This window comes from Setaria viridis, chromosome 2, assembly GCF_005286985.2.
Source record: "Setaria viridis chromosome 2, Setaria_viridis_v4.0, whole genome shotgun sequence".
In the NCBI taxonomy this organism is placed as follows: Eukaryota; Viridiplantae; Streptophyta; class Magnoliopsida; order Poales; family Poaceae; genus Setaria; species Setaria viridis.
This window is the reverse complement of record NC_048264.2, coordinates 30,783,723-30,801,964: the sequence shown is the minus strand read 5'-3', so window position 1 is coordinate 30,801,964 and position 18,242 is coordinate 30,783,723. Positions and strand designations below refer to the sequence as shown.

The window sequence follows — 18,242 nt, the reverse complement described above, 5'->3', positions numbered from 1 at the left end:
AATTCAAACTTGCACACAGATGGATGCAGGCCGTTCTAACTGGGATGATAACACAACAAAAATATTCCTAGACCTCTACATTGATGAGAAGAATAAGCTCAACTACAACAAAAAGGGCCTAACTAAGCTAGGTTGGCATAACCTGTATACAAATTTTAAACAACAGACGGGCAGGAAATATTCCTGCAAACAGCTTCAAAACAAATTTAATGCCTTTAAGAGGCAATACAAGGATTGGAGAAAACTGAAGGACAGGACTGGTACCGGTGGAACAACAGTACCCGCACCATCGATTGCGATGATGAATGCTGGACAGCCCGATTTGAGGTAACTACTTTTCATTCTAATAATTATTGTTTCATATCATTTACCTTCTGCTTTCAATGAGGTGACCTAGGATTGCCGTCATTCTTACATATTTCCTATTTATGACTTATAGGAGAATGAGGCAAACAAACATTTCCGTGGTAAGGCATTTCCATTCTATGATGAGTTAACCACTCTTTTCGGGACAACGGACACTGAAGGCGGTCCAATGTTGTGCGTTGGTGGAATTGGAGATAGAACACCAAGTTGTGGAAGTGAAGGCAACCTTGACCCAATGGCGGATGAAAATGTTGCCTGGTTGGAGGACAATGTTGGACGATCTAGTGTGGGTCATGTGTCACAAAGGTCAGCAAAGGAGCATGTTGTTGATAGCCCACCACCCAAGAGAAGTAAGAGTATGGAGTACTATGTTGAGCGCATATATGAGAGCATGATTTAAAGGACTATGAATGAAAGAAATCTAATCAGTCGTGAGGAAGAGGAGGTTATGGAAATGTTGCACCTTGTAGAACAAGATGGTGTACCAAATGGGTCGGAGTTGTACTTCATAGCAACTAAGCTGTTTAGATCGCCAGCATGACGTGCATCTTATAGGAGCATTACTGCTGCAGAGAACCGAATTGCATGGCTCCGATGGACTTGGGATAATGTCAAGAGGATGTAATACCTATCCATGATTAGAATGTCTTTTGCCTATACCTGGGAATATATGTCTGTGTACTGTGACCATGGCATGGTGTTGCATCATGTCTGTAATGTGAATTATGATGTGTTAGACCCTAATTATTCATGCTACTTATCCATATAAATTGGTGTCGTTGCACTTGAGTCTTCTGCTCTTATTGTTTCTAATTAGGTATGTGTACTTGAATAGCTTAATAATTAGGTATGTATTCGACAGCGTGATTTTTTTTCAGCCTTGAAGGTCTCCATAATGAATGAGGTGGATGTCAACAAGTCAAGCTCAAATGGATCCTAGAGGTACGCAATTATAGTTTAACTGAAATGGGGTCTCTTGAGTTTCTGTACACTTAAGTCAAAGCTGAAACAAGGAGCACATTTGTGATAATAGAATTTGATTCGAATAAAAAACTAGCTCTGCCACTAGAATTTCAAATCCAAAACTATACCAAATTTGAGAATGTTTAACTTTTCTATCTGCTCTTCTTCTTCAGCAGTTGAGCAGAATTTTCACCATGATATTTCTGTCAGAATTTTCAAATCGCTTAATGAAGAAGTTGGGACCATTGATCACTATTATGGTTTGAAAATGAAAGGAATGTCAAGCTCGGAAAATTCAAGCAACACTAGCACTTCACCAGCAAGGTTGAGAGATGAGTGGTCTACCTGGTGGGACATGGGTGCAACCATTGGTGTGTTAGTTGCGTATGCATCGTCTACCTCAAGTGGATGTAGAGTGCAAGATGGTCCGTTGCACTTGCAGGAGTTGACTGGCCGTCAATGGGTTGCTATTAACCTTGCTGACAGTAAAAAGTGCTACAAAAATTTTCATCTTCATCCATCTGCATTTCAGTTGTTGCATTCAATCTTAGTGTCCAACCATGGGCTAAAATCCACACGACAATGTGATTCAGTTGAGGCCTTAGGGATGTTCCTATGGGTATGTGGCACAAGACAATGCCAGAGACAAATGTCAGATAGATTCTGTAGGTCACTAGACATCGTGAGTCGGAAGTTCGGTGAAGTGTTAGATGTCGTGGTCTCTTTTGCACGTACTATTATTAGGCTAACGGATCCATTGTTCAGGTGTGTGCATCCTAGGCTGCATCAATTCTCACCATATTTTGATCGGTGCATAGGAGCTATAGATGGAACCCACATTCCGATGTCAGTCCCTGAGCACGCACATGATGATTTTATCAATAGAAAGGGGTTCACCAGCCAGAATATCTTAGCCATTTGTGACATGGGCACGAGGTTCACATTTGTCGCTACGGGGAAGAAGGGTGTTGTGCATGACACTGCTGTTTTGAGGAAGGCTTTAAACCAAGTTGAGCATTTCCCTCACCCAGACCTTATTTTGTTTGTAAGGTTTATAGCAACTAACATATGGGACTGCCATTCTAAATTGCTCTTTGTATAACAATGTTGATATGTAGGAAAGTACTATTTGGTAGATTCTGGTTACCCATTGTGTGAGGATTATATGGTGCCATATCGCAAGGGCAGGTACCATTTATCGGAGTTTAATGCTAAAGGTTCTGAGAATTTGAATGAAATTTTTAACTACCATCATTCGTGCCTTCGGAATGTTGTGAAACGGAGTTTTGGAGTGCTAAAGAGTAAGTGGCAAATTCTAAGAGGTATACCGTTATATACTATGGAGAAGCAATCAAAGATTATTGTTGCATGCTTTGCGCTACACAATTTTGCATTGGACAACAACGAACCTGGAATGGTTGCTACTGACATGTTTGGTCATGGCACCTACCTTATTAGGACTGGTGATGAAAATGATCTTGCATCAGATCAGTTAGCCGCTACTGCCAACAATGGTATTAGTGAAGTTCGTGATTGGATTGCAGCGGGGCTTTATGGGTTGACATGATGGAGACATTTTCTCAATTTGCTAATTTGTGGTTATGAATGTAACCTATCAATTTGTTTCTAATTTCTTGTTGTTGTGACTTGAGAAAGTATGGATCAACTATTGTAGCACTGAAATGTTCTAATTGTATGCCTTGTGTACTCTTGATTTCAATGTGCATATCATTTATTTTGTGCATCTTTCCATACCATTTTAGTTTATGGTTCCCACTTTTTCTGTAAATAGTTGAATGTGAAATGAAAATGGCACACTATTAATCGCTGAGAAAAAACATGACTGCCTGTAGCCGCTGTTGCATGAACAGAACCTCAGATCTTTAGGGACATTACAGGTATTTTTTTACACAACCTACAGGTTCACGGTAGCTTTAACTAAACGGCCTTCTACTTTTCCCACAGCTACTTTTGTACAGCTCACATCAGCTTTTAAACAAATCACATCCCAACTAAACACACCCTGCGTTTTCACCTTCCGCCCAAACACACCCTACGTTTTCACCTTCCGCCCGCATCATACCGCGCTCCATGGATTCAGAACCCTCCGTGTACGGCAGATGCGGCATCGGAGGTCTGTGCACCATGCTAAGGTCTCCCATCCGCGCGCACCCTCAAACGTCCCTCCGCGCCCAGGAACTCCCTCCACTCTACGATCCATCTGTGCCTCTCGCCTCGCATCCTTCCCCTCCGCCACCGCCCCTCACGTCCCACCGACCGCGTTCGTGATCCATCGCCACACCGTCGCGTCCTCCATCGCACCGTCGGCGCATCCTCCGCTCCATCCCCTCCCGCATCGACGTGCCCGACGCGTTCGCCTCCGCCTCCGTCGCCGCGCTCGGGGGCCCTGGCGGGATCCCCAGGGCACCGCCGCGGCGATCCTCTCTGCCGGCACCTTCATCTCCGCGTTTGTCATTAGCACCGTCACGCTCATCGCTGCGCCGTGTGCCGTGCCACCGGCGTCGTTCATGCGGGAAATGTTCTTCTACCTCCTCACATCGTTCGAGCTCTTCTACATCTACCTCAATGCCAAGCCAGAGAAGGGGTGCCGAGGATGAGGTCCACCCGCACATCGCCGGCACTAGGGCAGTGTCCCCCCACTGTCATCGACCCGAGGAGGCTGGATTCGCGGCATCCGCGGCGGAGGATAGATCCACAGAGGTGCTGGCCGGATGCGCCGCCATGAGCTCCATCCGCTGCACCCTCGTTCGCATCGTTCCTGCTGCAGCTGTCGGCATCATCTCCAGAGCCTTATGTGATCCACGGACATGCCGGCAAGGTCTGCACGCCCTTTCTTGATCTCTCGTCAATCAAGCGCTCCACCTCCTACCTCCCATCCCTTTCCATTGCGAGTGCCCCTGCACTGTTTAATTTTATTTGATAGTGTTTAATTTGGTGGCGCTTGCAGCTCTACCCCTGGCCGTGATTGCTCAAGTGCGCCAAGGGGATTTACACAGGTGAATGCTTGACATTGCTCTTGCTCTTGGTTCAGTTGGGAGGCTTGCGGATATGTTTTTTGGGCTGCATAGATCACTACATAATGTCTTTTTGTCTCTTGTGTAACCTGAGCATGGATTTACTTTGATTCAGTGTCTTTGTTCTGCATCCATAGCATGTCCTGAACTCCTGATCATCACACTGCATAGCTCTTCTGCGATGCTTAAATATTTCAGTGTGAAAGATATCCTTTTGGCGCTTTGTGTTTCGAAATAACAGCAAGCACTTGAAATGATATATCTACTCTTATATTGGCGTCATACTACTCTTGTTTTCCTTTACTTTCTGCACGTGCTTATTAATTTTGAAAAGTCAGTTTAGTTTAACATGTATATTTGTGATCTCAATATGCCAGGAATGCTTGGCATAAGCTTGGTGCTATGCCTACCCAAGAAGCTACTCCCTAACTGGGCTGAGAAATAAGTTAGCAGGAGAGTGAGAGATTGTTGCAACCACTGAGCACAAGGAGTGACCATGACCTGCACCTTTTCTTTCCCCTTATCATGCTAATGTAGTATCAAGATAAATATAGATATTTAGAGTACAAATGGCAGAGGTCCTAGCTACTTTGACTAAAGCTGGGAGGCTGTGAGTTTGATTGATAGCTCCAAATGCTTTTGGCTTTTCAGAAGCACGAGAGCACAAAGGCCTAAATTCTGAGTTGTGGCATGTGCCCACCCTCATGTGTTGGTTTCCTGTGGTGGTGGTGTATTTTCCTCATCACATGGCATTTCCATTTGCTCTGGATTGGAACGGACCAGCAGAATGGTGAGGCTCCGCATTATCATTTTATCTTTGAAATCTTCAGATGGAACCATTTCCCCTACTGCTCCATGTCTCCATCATTTTAAAATGCTTCTTTTTGTAAATAATTGCATCGATATCAAAACCAAAGCAGATTTTTTGTAGTATATGCCTAATCAATAGTTGTGTACAAAAGTGATATACTGTTATTTTGGCAAGGCACCTGATGAAATAGTGATTCTATTGTGCAACATACTATTCTAAATTTTACTATAGATAAAGGCACAGACATTTATTTAGGGCATGTGTTAAAAATATAAAATCAGAGAGCCCTGAAATTGTTCGTGTATTATACATATTATAAGGCATTAGTAATCAAGAACGATGCCTGAACCATATATAGAGTCGACCATAGTTTAGAAAAAAAATCTACTGCCTCATGTTTGGTTCAAGTTCCACTAATCCAGTTAATATGTACCTCAATCCTTCAATCCTCATTTTGTGTATTCTTTTACAGTTTTAAGGTGCATGCTTTGTGAAGAGGAGGACTGGGAAGGCTTGAAGGTTGTAATTTTGCTATGATGATAGGTGCCCAGGACTTTTTTGGGTAAGAGGAATGGCATGGTCTGAAATGAAACACTTCATATTCCAGAGTCCAGACTGCTTCACCAACTGTAATACTACTTCAGTATATGCACATACACTTCACTAACTGAAATACTACTTCAGTATATGCACATACTCTTCACCAACTGAAATACTTCTTCCAAACTGCTTCACTAACAGAACTGCACATATAGAGCTATATAACTTTAAGAAAACAGTGCCCTGTGTTATATATTATTGTGCAAATATGAGACATAGCTTTGTTTTGTATAAACCTGCATTTTGTTTTATATAGACCTGCATTTTGATTGTTTGATTTACATTACGGAATGTCAAGATATCATCTCAGGGCAACTTGGGGAGGATAGAAACCCTGCTTTTGTTCATAATTCGTAAGCATGATGTTTTGGAACGAATCATATATCACGTAACAGTTTATATTGTCTGATTTAGCTTCTTGCTGGCTATCAACTCAGTAAATTGTTTCCTTTCAGAAATAGCAGATTTTGGGAAAAAAACATTGAGTGTTGTTCCTTCTGGAAATCAAGTGCATACAGACCAAGGAACTGTTCTTCATTGCTGCCATTCAGCGTGTGCTGAAGACTTTCTTGTGTAAGCAGTGTTCTGGACTTTGTGTCTTTGTTGGCACTCTACGAAATATTTTCTTGGTTATACATAAATAGTTAATTTGCTGCATATTAATATTTTTTTATTTTTGTTGAGTAATATTCTCACATTTCAGATTGTGTGTTATTTTGCAGCTAATTGTAGGTTGCAGGTTGTTTTACTAATTTCAATAATTTACAACCTGTTGCCTTGGAGCAACTCTGAATCTGAAGTAAACAAACTAAACCTATGTTGCTAGGTTTCTTTTTTTCTATAAGAATGTGTATTGTAAATTTTTAAGAAACCAATATTTACCAAAGTATTTTGTCTTCTGCCGAAAGCTTTGTGAAGCTGCACAATTTTCATTCGAAAACAAACAAGGTTTATATATAATTTTTTTGGTTTTCTCATGGGATGATGACTTTAACACTACAAAAGGCATGATTTCTGTACTTGCCAATTCTCTGCTACTGATCATTCTCCTCTGTCTTATTTCATTCTTCTCTACTGGCCAGGTTGAGGACTCTGAGATTACCAGCCGAGCTGTATAGCTCGTTGCTTGCTTGTGGTCTGCAAAATTGCATGTCATGCCATTCTCTGCTTCTTCTCTGTTGTTCTGATTCTCTGAAATGATTGAGCTGTATAGCTCGTTGCTTGCTTGTGGTCTGCAAAATGGCATGTCATGCCATTCTCTGCTTCTTCTCTGCTGTTCTGATTCTCTGAAATGACTGAACGTGCACTATTATGGTCAGTGTATGTAGAGGTTCGTGCTAAGAGGGCTCAATGTGCTAGGAGGAGGAGGACCCCAACGTCGATGTTCCCAACTGGTTGCTACCTCCAGGTATGTGTTATGCGCCGTCCGCCGCTGTCGCTTTTCTTGCCTGCTAAATACTAATGTCGTTTCATCTCATTGGCTTGGGTTCATTATCAATTAGCAGGGAGCTGCTCTCTGTTCTCGTTCATCATTATATCTTGTGTTGTGAATTTGTCTAAAAAATTGCTTTCTCCCTGGTCTCCGCAATTTCGTGTGTGCATTGTGCAGTAGGAGGAGATCGCGGGCTCAGGGGCCTTCAAGACAGTGTATCTCTCGATCTCCTCCTCCCATCAGCTGTTCAGTAGGAGTACTTCAGTAGCAAATGACTTCAATTTCTTTTGGAAGTTTGGATTGGTACGAACTGTTGTACTGTATTCTAAATTTTCACTGTGCTCTTGATTTAATCTTGCACTGCTAGCTCGTCATTTTATTTCACTTTGAACTAGCTCTCCATTTTGTTTCACTTTGAACTAACTCTCCATTTGTTAACAAATTATCTTTGATGCAGAGTTAGCTATGTGCTTCTTATTGTCATGCTAAATAATCTTTTTGCAATTTACGTGTAGAAGGAAACAGTGGGCGATGAAAGCAAGGGATTTGTGAAGTTTGTGAAGTACATACGGCAGAGAAACGACAGAGAAAGGATCAAGAGAAGCAGGAAGTGGAAGTTCACTTGGGCTGGGCTTCAGTAACCAATCATGATAAGCATGGAAAACTGACATAGTGCATACTTCTTACTTCTTAGAGAAAACTGACATTAGAGAACTGAATCGTATTGGCTAAAAAAGGGGGGATTATGCTACTCATGGTGCTAACCGTAAGAATCAAAAGAAACAATGCAGTGCTTCTGTTGCCAATAGCATTGCAAGTTTTGTAAATTGCAGGTATTAAATAAACCTGATGAAAAAAATTCACGGTGTAGTAGCTTTATTTAGTATATGTTTGCTTAATTAGTTCCACCTTTTCTATTTGAGTTTGTTAATTTCTTTCAGAGATTGCGCAACAGGACTATTGCTATGTAACGTTACAAATATTTCAAAGCATGAAAATTTATGCTCGATAAGGGAATTTTTTTTGCCCCGTAGTAACGCAGGTACGGACCTAGTTAAGCCAACAACAGGTTTGGTGGCTTCGAGCCAATAGTATTAAGGGGCCGTTTGGAAAGTCACGGCCCATATATCTAGCTTAGGCCCATCTTAACGGATCCTGGGCGGCTGCTTTGCACTCGCCCCTGATGTGGGCCGTCAGTGCTCGACTTTCATTTTTTTATGGGCTACTGAGGAGAAAACAGGCTGACCAAAATGCATACAGAGCTCCTAAATTTTTTGGTGACCTTGCCTTCGCAGGCCTGCACTGCTAATAACTTTGAAAACGTATATAAAAAAACGAAACTTCGAATAAATTTGTCTGAATATTCAACTGACGGCATGCACAGATGGGCCTAATCAATGCACAAAGCAGTTTGTGTTGAGATCTCTTGCCGTGTTCAATTGAATTGAGCTTTGCTTGGGCTCCCGCTATGAATCAGCTCGACAACAACTACGCACAAACAGAAGTAACACAGGTCAAGCCTCCCACATTTTACTTCCTTTTTTCCCCCACTGGATCAGCAGCATAAAAATTTGCTCACAATTCATAGCAAACTGAGATGATATTAAGAAAGAATGAATTAATGAAACGAGGACATCACACTTGCTGCAATCAAGTAGAATAGTGATATGGAGTGAATATGTGTACTTAGGTTTTGTTTGGTTGAGCTTCACTTTTGGACCTTTAGCTTTTGGTACCTCCAAAAAATCCAATAGCCCCAAAAGCCAGAAGCTAGGAACACATTGCCATGAGTTGGGCTTTTGAACATCCCAAAAGGTAGCAGTCTAAACAGACCCTAAGTGCACATGTCACATGTTCAAAAGCTTTTGGGACGATCGCAAACTTGAGCGTAGTATTCAGTCTCCAAAATACGTGGGAACAAGAGTGATTATGATATCCTCCTTCGCTAAATTTAGAATCGCAATAAATAAGGGTGAATGACTTGCTTCACAATGTCTTACTATCTTGTAATCAAATTACTCCGAGTACGGATAGTGTATCAACTTTCAGCTAGTCATGTATTCCCTCGATTTCTACGTATAAGGCTTATTTCGCCTTTGATTTCGTCGGACAATTATAAATAATTGTTTTGACACGAAATTAATTTTATGATTGTAAACGTAATACGGCTTACAGGAAAAGGAATACGGGCTAGGAATGGAATGTGAATCTTATCGGTAACGTGTAAAAACGGTGGAATCTTATTTTCTAGGTATGTATCCAGAATGTTCTTTTTTCGCCCTCATGGAACACGCGAGTCCTCTGTAGCAACGCACGCCTTGCTTATATGCCCTGTTCGATTCTGAAAGGAGCACCCACCACTGCTTTCTTGGGAACACGCAATTTTTCTTTAGCCGCTGCGCATGTGCTGCTCGTTCTTACGTCTGAGATATTCTTTTATCTGGCTGGATCAACGTGCTGTTGCACTGATGCTCACGCTCGTGAATTGGCTTGGCATCTCTGTGTCCACTGCCGTCTGCCCTTGTTTGCTAGCACAACAAAGCCAAAAGGCCTAGGACAAAGTCACAATGGTGTTGACGAAATGATACTACCGCCGATTGGACAGTGTTAATTAGGCTTACCCCAGGCGGCCGCGCACTCACACGGAATTTGTGGCACAAATCTTGGGTGTCTATCCCCGAGAGCCGAGTCCGGGTCGGGTCATGTGCGTGGATCGCGTGACGCCTGCTTTACTGAGCCGCCGTACTGCTACTCTACCGGCTCCCAAGGGAAAAGGAGGCGGCACCCACCGTCGACGGGAGAGCGGTCGCGGAGTCACGTGGTGTGACGGCCGGCAGATGAGCTGGCACGTCGCGGGCGCAGGCACGCGACATGACGTGGTCCGTGATGAAGCGTACGCCGTTGCCGACAGCGTGCGTGGCCCTCCCCGAACCCACCGGGTCGCCCACGACGACAGGCGTTACGCGGATCTCTACCGGTCCCACCCCAGGTTGTCAGCCCAGGTGATAAGCGTGACAAACAGTGGTCGTGCTGCGCCGGAGGTTTGAGGTGATGGGACCGATCGTAACAGGCGCACGAACTAGTCAACGTAGGTGGCCACGGCCACTGAACCTAGCTAGCGTGACTCAAACGACGGAAGCCCCGCCCCTCTGCGGCCCCGCGCCCTGTACCACAGCTCCGTGTTACCCCGTATGACGTGCACCACGGCACCACCCCGCCTCAGCCGGACATCCACACGAATACAAGATTACGTACAAACAGCACGCGGTACAGCGCAGTCTTCAGGTCCGCTCCGAAGACTGCCCCGTACCCGGATCCCTCTCGCCCCGGTGAAATACTCAAATCACCCGTCCTTTTTGTTTTTAGTCTTTTTTTTTAAAATTCTCACAAATACATCGCTAGCGGAACTATTTCAAAATATGGACCTTTAGATTGTCGCCATCCACGCTGGCACCAAGCTTACACGTCTCGGCGCCAGCCATCCTGGCGTCAAGGTCCATGCGCATCTGCTGACGCGGATGCCAACATGGCGGAGGCTTGGCGCCGTAGGTCTTGGCGCCGAGCAATTTACCCCATACCTCTTGGCGTTTCGAACGAAACAAGTATAATTATTCCAAGGATTGTGCAACAAACTACGTTGGTTCAACTGGTTAGGAATAGGGGTTTGAACTCAGGTCTCTGGGATAAGAAGCCCACGTCCTAACCAATTAAACCACAGCGTAGTTTGTTGCACACTCCTCGAAATAATTATACTTGTTTCGTTTAAAACGCCAAAAGGCATGGGGTAAATTGCTCAGCGCCAAGGCCTACGGCGCTAAGATCCACAGCGCCAAGGCGATGGCGCCAAGCTCCTGCCACGTTGGCATCCGCGTCAGCAGCTGCGCATGGATCTTAGCGTCAGGATGGCTAGCGTTGAGACGTGTAAGCTTGGCGCCACCATGGATGGCGCCAAGCTAAGGTCCAGATTTTGAAATGGTTCAGCCAGGAGCGTATTTGTGAGAATCTTTAAAAAAAAGAAAAAAGACGGCTCAAATCACCCACGCTCGCGCGAGCGCGCCCCCGCCCAAATCACGTGTTGCTACCACGCCGACGCTCGCGGCCCCGCCCCTCCCGTCCGGTCACGTCGCCACCGCCATCGCGCGCCTCCCGACCCGTCGCTCTCCCGCATTCCCATTCCCCGAGGACCACCACCACCCGTTTCTCCGCCCCGGCCCCCGACCGCGACCGGCCGCCTGACTGGCCCGTGTACCCCACGCCCCGCGCCAGTCGCCCCCACTTGCCGTTTCCTTGGCACGCGCTATTAAAGGACAAAGGCCATTAGCTCCGCGAGGGGATGGAGGAAAGGGTACGCGAGACCTTGTCGGAGGCCGCCCGCAGTGAGGTGAATAGGCGGAGGAAGGGAGGACGAAGCTTGGACGACGTCGGCGGGTTGTTGTTTCTGGTGAGCTGAGAGGATGGGAGCGGAGAAGCAGGAGGAGCAGGGCGCCGACGCCAGCATGGCCGTTCGTGCGACGCCGGCGAGGGAGAAGTCCAGCTTCGCTGTCACGTGCAACCTGCTGAGCCAGTACCTCAAGGACAAGAAGGGCGGGCTGCAGGGCCTTGGCGGCCTCGGCATGGCGCCGCCGCCGCCGGACGCAGCTGGTAAGGCAGCATCACTGTTCTCATATCAGCTCTCATGAGTTCTTTCATGCAAACCTCTCCGTTTCGTGCCATGCATAAGCATAAGCTTCCCGTGAGACAGAGCTAGCAACACCGGTTTGCTCATCAGACTCGACCATCGTTGGTCGTTGCAGGAGCGTTCCGGCCGCCGACCACCATGAACTTGCTGTCGGCGCTCGACGCGCCGGCGGCCGAGGAGCCAAACGACGCGGCGAAGGCCACGACGGAGGAGGCGAAAGAGCATGATCAACAGACCGGCGAAAACCCAAGGTAAATAAATAAAATCTGTAACCGTCAGTAAATTGGTGAAGAAAGCAGAACCGTTCCTTCAGTTGAAAGAAAATGCAGGAGCAATCGTGTTCAGTCCTCCCTCCCAACAAGAAAGAGCAAATTCAGCTAAAAAATAACAATTTTGGCCTGTCTTTGCCAAAGACATTGTTCTTGCCGAAGGTGATTTAGTAATGATTATGGTATCAACCTTTTGATCCTTGTAGGGAGGAGGAGGCGCAACAGCTGACAATCTTCTACGGGGGAAAAGTGGTCGTCTTTGACAAGTTCCCCTCTACCAAGGTCAAGGACTTGCTGCAGATCGTGAACGCCGGCGGCGACAGGGCCGGCGACACCGCTGCACCACAGCCTTCACAGAACAGTCTCTCTGGTAATTCTACCTCCCCCTCTTGCAGTTCTGCCACGGCAGGGTAGTGCTACGACTTTGGTAACTTGTTGACGGATTCATGAACTTTGTTACGCAAGCTTGACGGTGACAGAAGTGTTTGGGTTTTGCTAACAGACATGCCGATTGCGAGGAGGAATTCACTCCATAGGTTCCTTGAGAAGAGAAAGGGCAGGTAACCAAGTTGCTTTTATAATTCTTTTTTTTTGAGGCATGCTTTTATAATTCTCAGCGTTGGAAATACGTAGCTGCGCTCAGAATTGCCAATTAAGTTTGCTTAGGATCCTGACATTTTCTTTTTGTGCTCCTGAATTCCAGGATAACTGCAAAGGCGCCATACCAAGTCAACAGCCCTGTTGGTGTCGATGCGTCCAAGCAAGCGACTGGAGAGAAGAAATCTTGGCTGGGGCTGGGCCAAGAAGTGGCAGTGAAGCAGGAGATCTGAGCTTGGCTGGACGTCAATCAGTAGAGATTCTCAGATTCACGGATGGTGCTCGTCGTAGCTTCGATCAGGTTAAGGGAAAAGAATAATTTACCGTCGGTTACTGCTAGTGAAGTGAAGTTAGGAATATTGTTCAGCTGGTGGTGATCCTACTTGCCCGCCGGCTTACATGCATAGAGCCATAGGCCCCCCCGTTCGTTTGCAAGATTATTGTTTGCTGCTGGAGCTGATATGCTCACAGCAGTTTCGCTGTTTCGGTCTGTGACTGTGACCGTGACCGTGTTATGTTGCAACGGATGGTTGCCTAGCTCGTTATATGTTACGGAACGTTCGGCAGTGCACGTTCCTTCCCAATTCTCGACATTCCGTTTGTGCTCTCATGGAGGAGTAGTATGTTTGCGCTGGATCCTCCGTCGTGGAGGAGACTTGTATGCTCAGTGAAAGATATTTGGACCATTTAATTTTATGAATGAACATGTATGGTGTAATGTACTGTGGTATTCCTGTATAAGTGCGCTTTTCTAAATCTTCTAAATTCAGCTTGAGTCGTTTCATAAAAGAAAAGGAGGAAAAGGGAACTAGTAATACCTTCAAATGGTTCCGCACTGTAAAATCAGTCCCCTTAATCCTCGCATAAGTACACAGAGAAAAGTGCCATTCGAAAACGAGGCACGTTTCAGCAGCCAAACTGTACCTGATTTTGGGGGTGTTTGGATCTTTAGGACCTCCTAAAATTTATGTCACATCAAATATTCGGAGACTAATTAGGAGGACTAAATATGAGCTAATTATAAAACTAATTACACCGATGGAGGCTAATTCACGAGACGAATCTATTAAGCCTAATTAATCCATTATTAGCACATGGTTACTGCAGCATCACATTGTCAAATCATGAACTAATTAGGCTTAATAGATTCGTCTCGCAAATTAGTCTCCATCTGTGAAATTAGTTTTATAATTAATCTATATTTAATACTTCTAATTAGTATCTAAATATTCGATGTGATAGAAATTTTAGGAGCGACTAAAGAAACAAACACCCCGATAAGCTTTACTCAGAGGCAGGAAAGACAGTGCGATTTCGGATCTGGTGCCGCGTCCTTAGCTGAAAGAACAGCCCCGTCGAGACTCGAGAGTGTAAAACGTGCTGGAACAAAATCCTGCCGACTGCAGCCGATGGACCACTCCTTTATCATTTCCCCCTCAGGCCGCAGTCCTGCTGCTCCTGTAGTAGTACCCTGCAAGATCTGGGACGGACGGAACCGGCAGCCGGCAAATAGCGCACGAGTTTGGCCGGGCCTCAGACCCCCCGGAGCACGATGCACGAGCCACTGAAGAGAAAGCACGCCAGCAACCACCGGTCCTACTCGGCGACAAGCCGCGCGCGCCCACTCGCCCCCGTTGCCGTCCCCGCACGCCTCGCCATGCCGATCGCGTCGCCGTACACCTGTGGCGTCCCCGCCGTCCCGTGCCCGGTGCCCATCCCGTCCCCGGCGACAACGCCCGATTCCGCATGCATCCCTGTCTGTCCGGCGGCCCGGTACGGCCGCACCGCTGCGTACGTCCTTCCGCCTCTATCCAATCTCCGGTGCCGCGTCGATTCCGGTGAAGAAGGACCAGTGGACAGCGGGTCTGCCCGGAGCGCGAGGTAAAGCTTCGCGCTCCGCGGTGAGCCGGTGACGCCGAACGCGGTTTTCCTTTGGCCTCTGGATTCCACGCTATACAGGCTACTGGCTACTACCAACTGACGATAGGCCTGCAGGTCTTCGGTTACCGCCGTAATACGTTTCCTTGACTACCCATCCCGACTCCCGAGAGACGGAGAGAGACGCGCTTGCTGACTTGCACGGACGGCACAGTGGATGACCCGCCGTTGGCGGCTAACTTTGTGGGCGCACAAAACACGTGCTTGCATTTTGTTTTTGAAAACCCGAGTACTGATGTAAGCTTTGCTTGGGAACCGGGAGGTCCGTGTAAATTATCAAGTCCAACTTCTTCGGCTGAGATACGGGGAAATAGAAGATCTTCGTTGTGACCAAGGGGTGGCCTTGGCCTCCAAATTTCCTATGCGCATCGTTCCTACGATACTTCCTACATCCCAAATTTAAATTATAGGTCGTTTTGATTTATTTAATATATAATTTTCGTTATACATTTAGATATAGAGAAAATTAGTTTCATAATATTGAAATATCGCTACATAGGAAATACCATGGAAAGCTTGTCGTTCCGTAAAATACCATTGAAAGATTTTAACCGCCAATTGCGAACTGAGCGTAGCTCAGCTGGTAAGGTTCCTTGTGGTGGAACCTGCACACTAGGTTTGAGTTAGTGCTTGTATTTTTTTAGATTTATTCAGGATTTAACTGGCGTTATTCTTTCAATAGGAGGTGACGTGCCCATCGACAGCGAGGCGCTAGTGTCAGTCTTGAGGATTTGCCGGCTCAGTCTTTCCGAGGTGCTCATAGGGGTAGGGTTGCGTGCGTGTGTTCGCAGGGGCGAGTGTGCGTACGTGTTTGTGAGCGTCTGCGTCTGTACTGTGTGATTCGCAAAAAAACCCCATCAATTGGAAATAGCATTTCATGACGTGTAGAGACCCCGTCAATTGGAAATAGCATTCTGTGACGTGTAGAGAAAACTATATATATTTGGAAAAGCTCAAACGACCTACAATTTAAAATGGAGGGAATACTTGGCATGTTTGCTTTTCACTTGAAAACATACTCTGTTTTTGACACGCTTTGGGATTGAAACATAACTTCATTGTCCCCTAGTCCCTACACTTGTGCAAATAGAAGTAAATGTTGTGGTTTTTAATTAGGTTGTTTTGTTGACTAATCTTTATATTAGTCACCTAGCCTAGTTAATTCATATATGATTTGATCTCAGATTTTGCTGATTTTGTATTCAGTGCCACTACACATTTGGGCTTTTGGCTAGTGATATCGTTGCTTGAACTGCTGCATTTCAATTTTCAAGCAAAGCTGACCAGAGAAGAAGCTTCCTGGTCACAAAGCCAACAGCAAGAAACGATTCATGGCGTTCGCTTGCATTCCTCCTAGCGCAGGACCAGGACGTGCCTATGGTGCACATGCAAGTTTTCAGGATCACATTCCAATTCCATTAAGGGTGTTGGGTTCCACGGATTATAATTTAGCCCCTGCCATATTTATTTAGATACTAATTAGAAGGACTAAATATGAGCTAATTATAAAACCAATTGCACAGATGGAGGCTAATTCGCGAGACGAATCTATTAAGCCTAATTAGTTCATGATTTGATAATGTGATGATACCGTAAATATGTGCTAATTATAAATTAATTAGGCTTAATAGATTCATCTCGTGAATTAGCCTCTATCTGTGCAATTGGTTTTGTAATTAGTTTATATTTAATACTTCTAATTAATATCTAAATATTCGATGTGACATGAACTAAATTTTAGTCCGTGGAATCAAACACCCGGCATCAGAAATAACCATCTTGTTGCTGGTCCACGACAGGCCAGACCCGCTCGAGCACAGTTGACAGAAGTGCATGCAGCAGCTAGAAATATCCACGGCCGTGTCCCCCCATCATCTGGTTAAAAGGACAACTGGCAAAACACAGAAAATATCTCAGCTGCTGGTGCTCCTGGACGCTCGTAGTACAGATCGTACTGAGGCGGGTGAAGAATTTGCCTTCTGTCCCTAAACTGAAACGTGATGCACGGCGCCGCCGATCGAAGCAGACAAGGACGCGCAGCCTTGTGTTAATGGACGAAAGGCACAAGGATGGAGATTGGAGAAATGATACGGCCATTCTTAATTGTCATTTAGGTTTACCATGTGGTGCATTGGATCCAAAATGGATATTTTTCCTCACGAACACCTCATCGATCTTTCAAAATTTTCATTCGCAAAAAAAAAACTTTTGACCAATAGCACCAATAAAAGTACCCAGCTTTGCCACACAGAAAAACTTGTGATCCTATTAATATATATTAAGAGTAATAAAATTTATAAAAAATTAGAGACCTATTTTAACATCTCTATCATAGAACAACTACTTTTCAAACATATATCACAAGAAACCTTGGTTGGTTCTTAAGAGAGGCTTTTTTTTATTTGGTCGGAGAAATATGGATGGAGGTAAATTTAATTATTTGCCCTTGGAAAAGTTGCAGTATGTTTGAGATGCTATCTGATGGGACACACTAAGACCGTGAGTGTCACGTAAAAAAAGATAAATAAAGAGTTATGACCTATACAAGAAAGCGAAAACGAACATTTTAAACCCTAATGAAGTAAATATGAAACATTGCTTGAATGAAAGATTAGCACGGCTACAATCAAAGGAATACATAATGAGAAAAAAATGAAATGTGTGCTTAAAGGGGGCGATAATACTATATACTTTCATTGGTAGCAAATGGGAAATGTAGGAAGGAAAAAAGATCCAATTAGAACATGAAGAAGGAACCATTTAGGGGATGCCGAACCTAAGAAGTATATAACTAGATAGTAAATACTAAATACTATAAGTTTTTGTTTGGCTTTCCGGAGGCGGGGAGGGTAACCAATTTTAGAATGGATGAACCCTACTGTGATGATATTCCTCAAGTACTAGTAGAAAACTAGACGATGAAGGAAAAGTTCTCCAAAAGAAAAAATTGAGACGCAATCTTCTTTAGTCTCGATAATGAAAAGGACAAATATAAGGATTCATGTCTGATTGAATATTTGCAAAAAAATGCACGTGTTTAAAAATCTATTGCTATTAAGTGATATTTATATCAAAGTAGTTATAGTTTTTCAAAGTTTCTCAGTAATTATAGTTTGTTCTTGAAAGTTTCTCATATGCTAAATGATAAATATATCAAACTCAAAGTACTACGTCCTCTGTTTCAAATCATTGTTTACTTTAGCTTTGTCGTAAGCCAAAATTCACTAATTTTGACCAAGTGCTTAGGGAAAAGCACCAACACTTACAACATCTAATTAGTTTTGTTAAATTTACTAGGAAATATATTTTGGTGGTGCATTCGTTTTATTCTATAGATGTTCTATATTTTTTAAAAAAATTGGCCAAAAGTTTGAGTAGCTGGACTTAGAAGAAGAGAGCAAAGTGAGCTATAATTTAAAATGGGGAAAGTACAGTACGTGCCTTTCAAGCTAGCACATTTTTTATAGAGGTTTTCCCCGCTTTTGTTTGGTTTTAGGAATGAAGATTTCAGAGTGTCGAAGTCAATCAAGATGCATTCGGTCACATGGGCCCA

At 44.6% G+C, this 18,242-nt stretch overlaps 1 protein-coding gene, 1 long non-coding RNA gene and 1 pseudogene across 4 annotated transcripts; all 3 read left to right on the top strand.

Moving 5' to 3' along the window:
* The first annotated feature begins 19 nt into the window (after positions 1 to 19).
* On the top strand, positions 20 to 2,896 carry LOC117844259 (uncharacterized; annotated as a pseudogene).
* A 163-nt stretch (positions 2,897 to 3,059) lies between these two features.
* LOC117843199 (uncharacterized) lies at positions 3,060 to 8,122 on the top strand. Of its 3 annotated transcripts, none has more exons than XR_004637647.2 (8): positions 3,108 to 4,168; positions 4,298 to 4,346; positions 4,742 to 5,154; positions 5,648 to 5,737; positions 6,231 to 6,348; positions 6,858 to 7,183; positions 7,385 to 7,510; positions 7,723 to 8,122. It is a non-coding gene; the product is annotated as an uncharacterized lncRNA (long non-coding RNA). The 3 variants fall into 3 exon arrangements; XR_004637648.2 differs by having other exon boundaries at positions 3,111 to 4,168; positions 7,095 to 7,183; XR_004637646.2 differs by having other exon boundaries at positions 3,060 to 4,168; positions 6,231 to 7,183.
* Positions 8,123 to 11,524: 3,402 nt separating this feature from the next.
* LOC117846536 (protein TIFY 10c) lies at positions 11,525 to 13,481 on the top strand. Its single transcript, XM_034727741.2, has 5 exons — positions 11,525 to 11,848; positions 12,001 to 12,136; positions 12,361 to 12,524; positions 12,657 to 12,714; positions 12,858 to 13,481. The coding sequence occupies exons 1-5, from the start codon at positions 11,662 to 11,664 to the stop codon at positions 12,982 to 12,984; spliced, it is 672 nt and encodes a 223-aa protein (XP_034583632.1). The 5' UTR covers positions 11,525 to 11,661; the 3' UTR covers positions 12,985 to 13,481.
* The last annotated feature ends 4,761 nt before the right edge of the window (positions 13,482 to 18,242 follow it).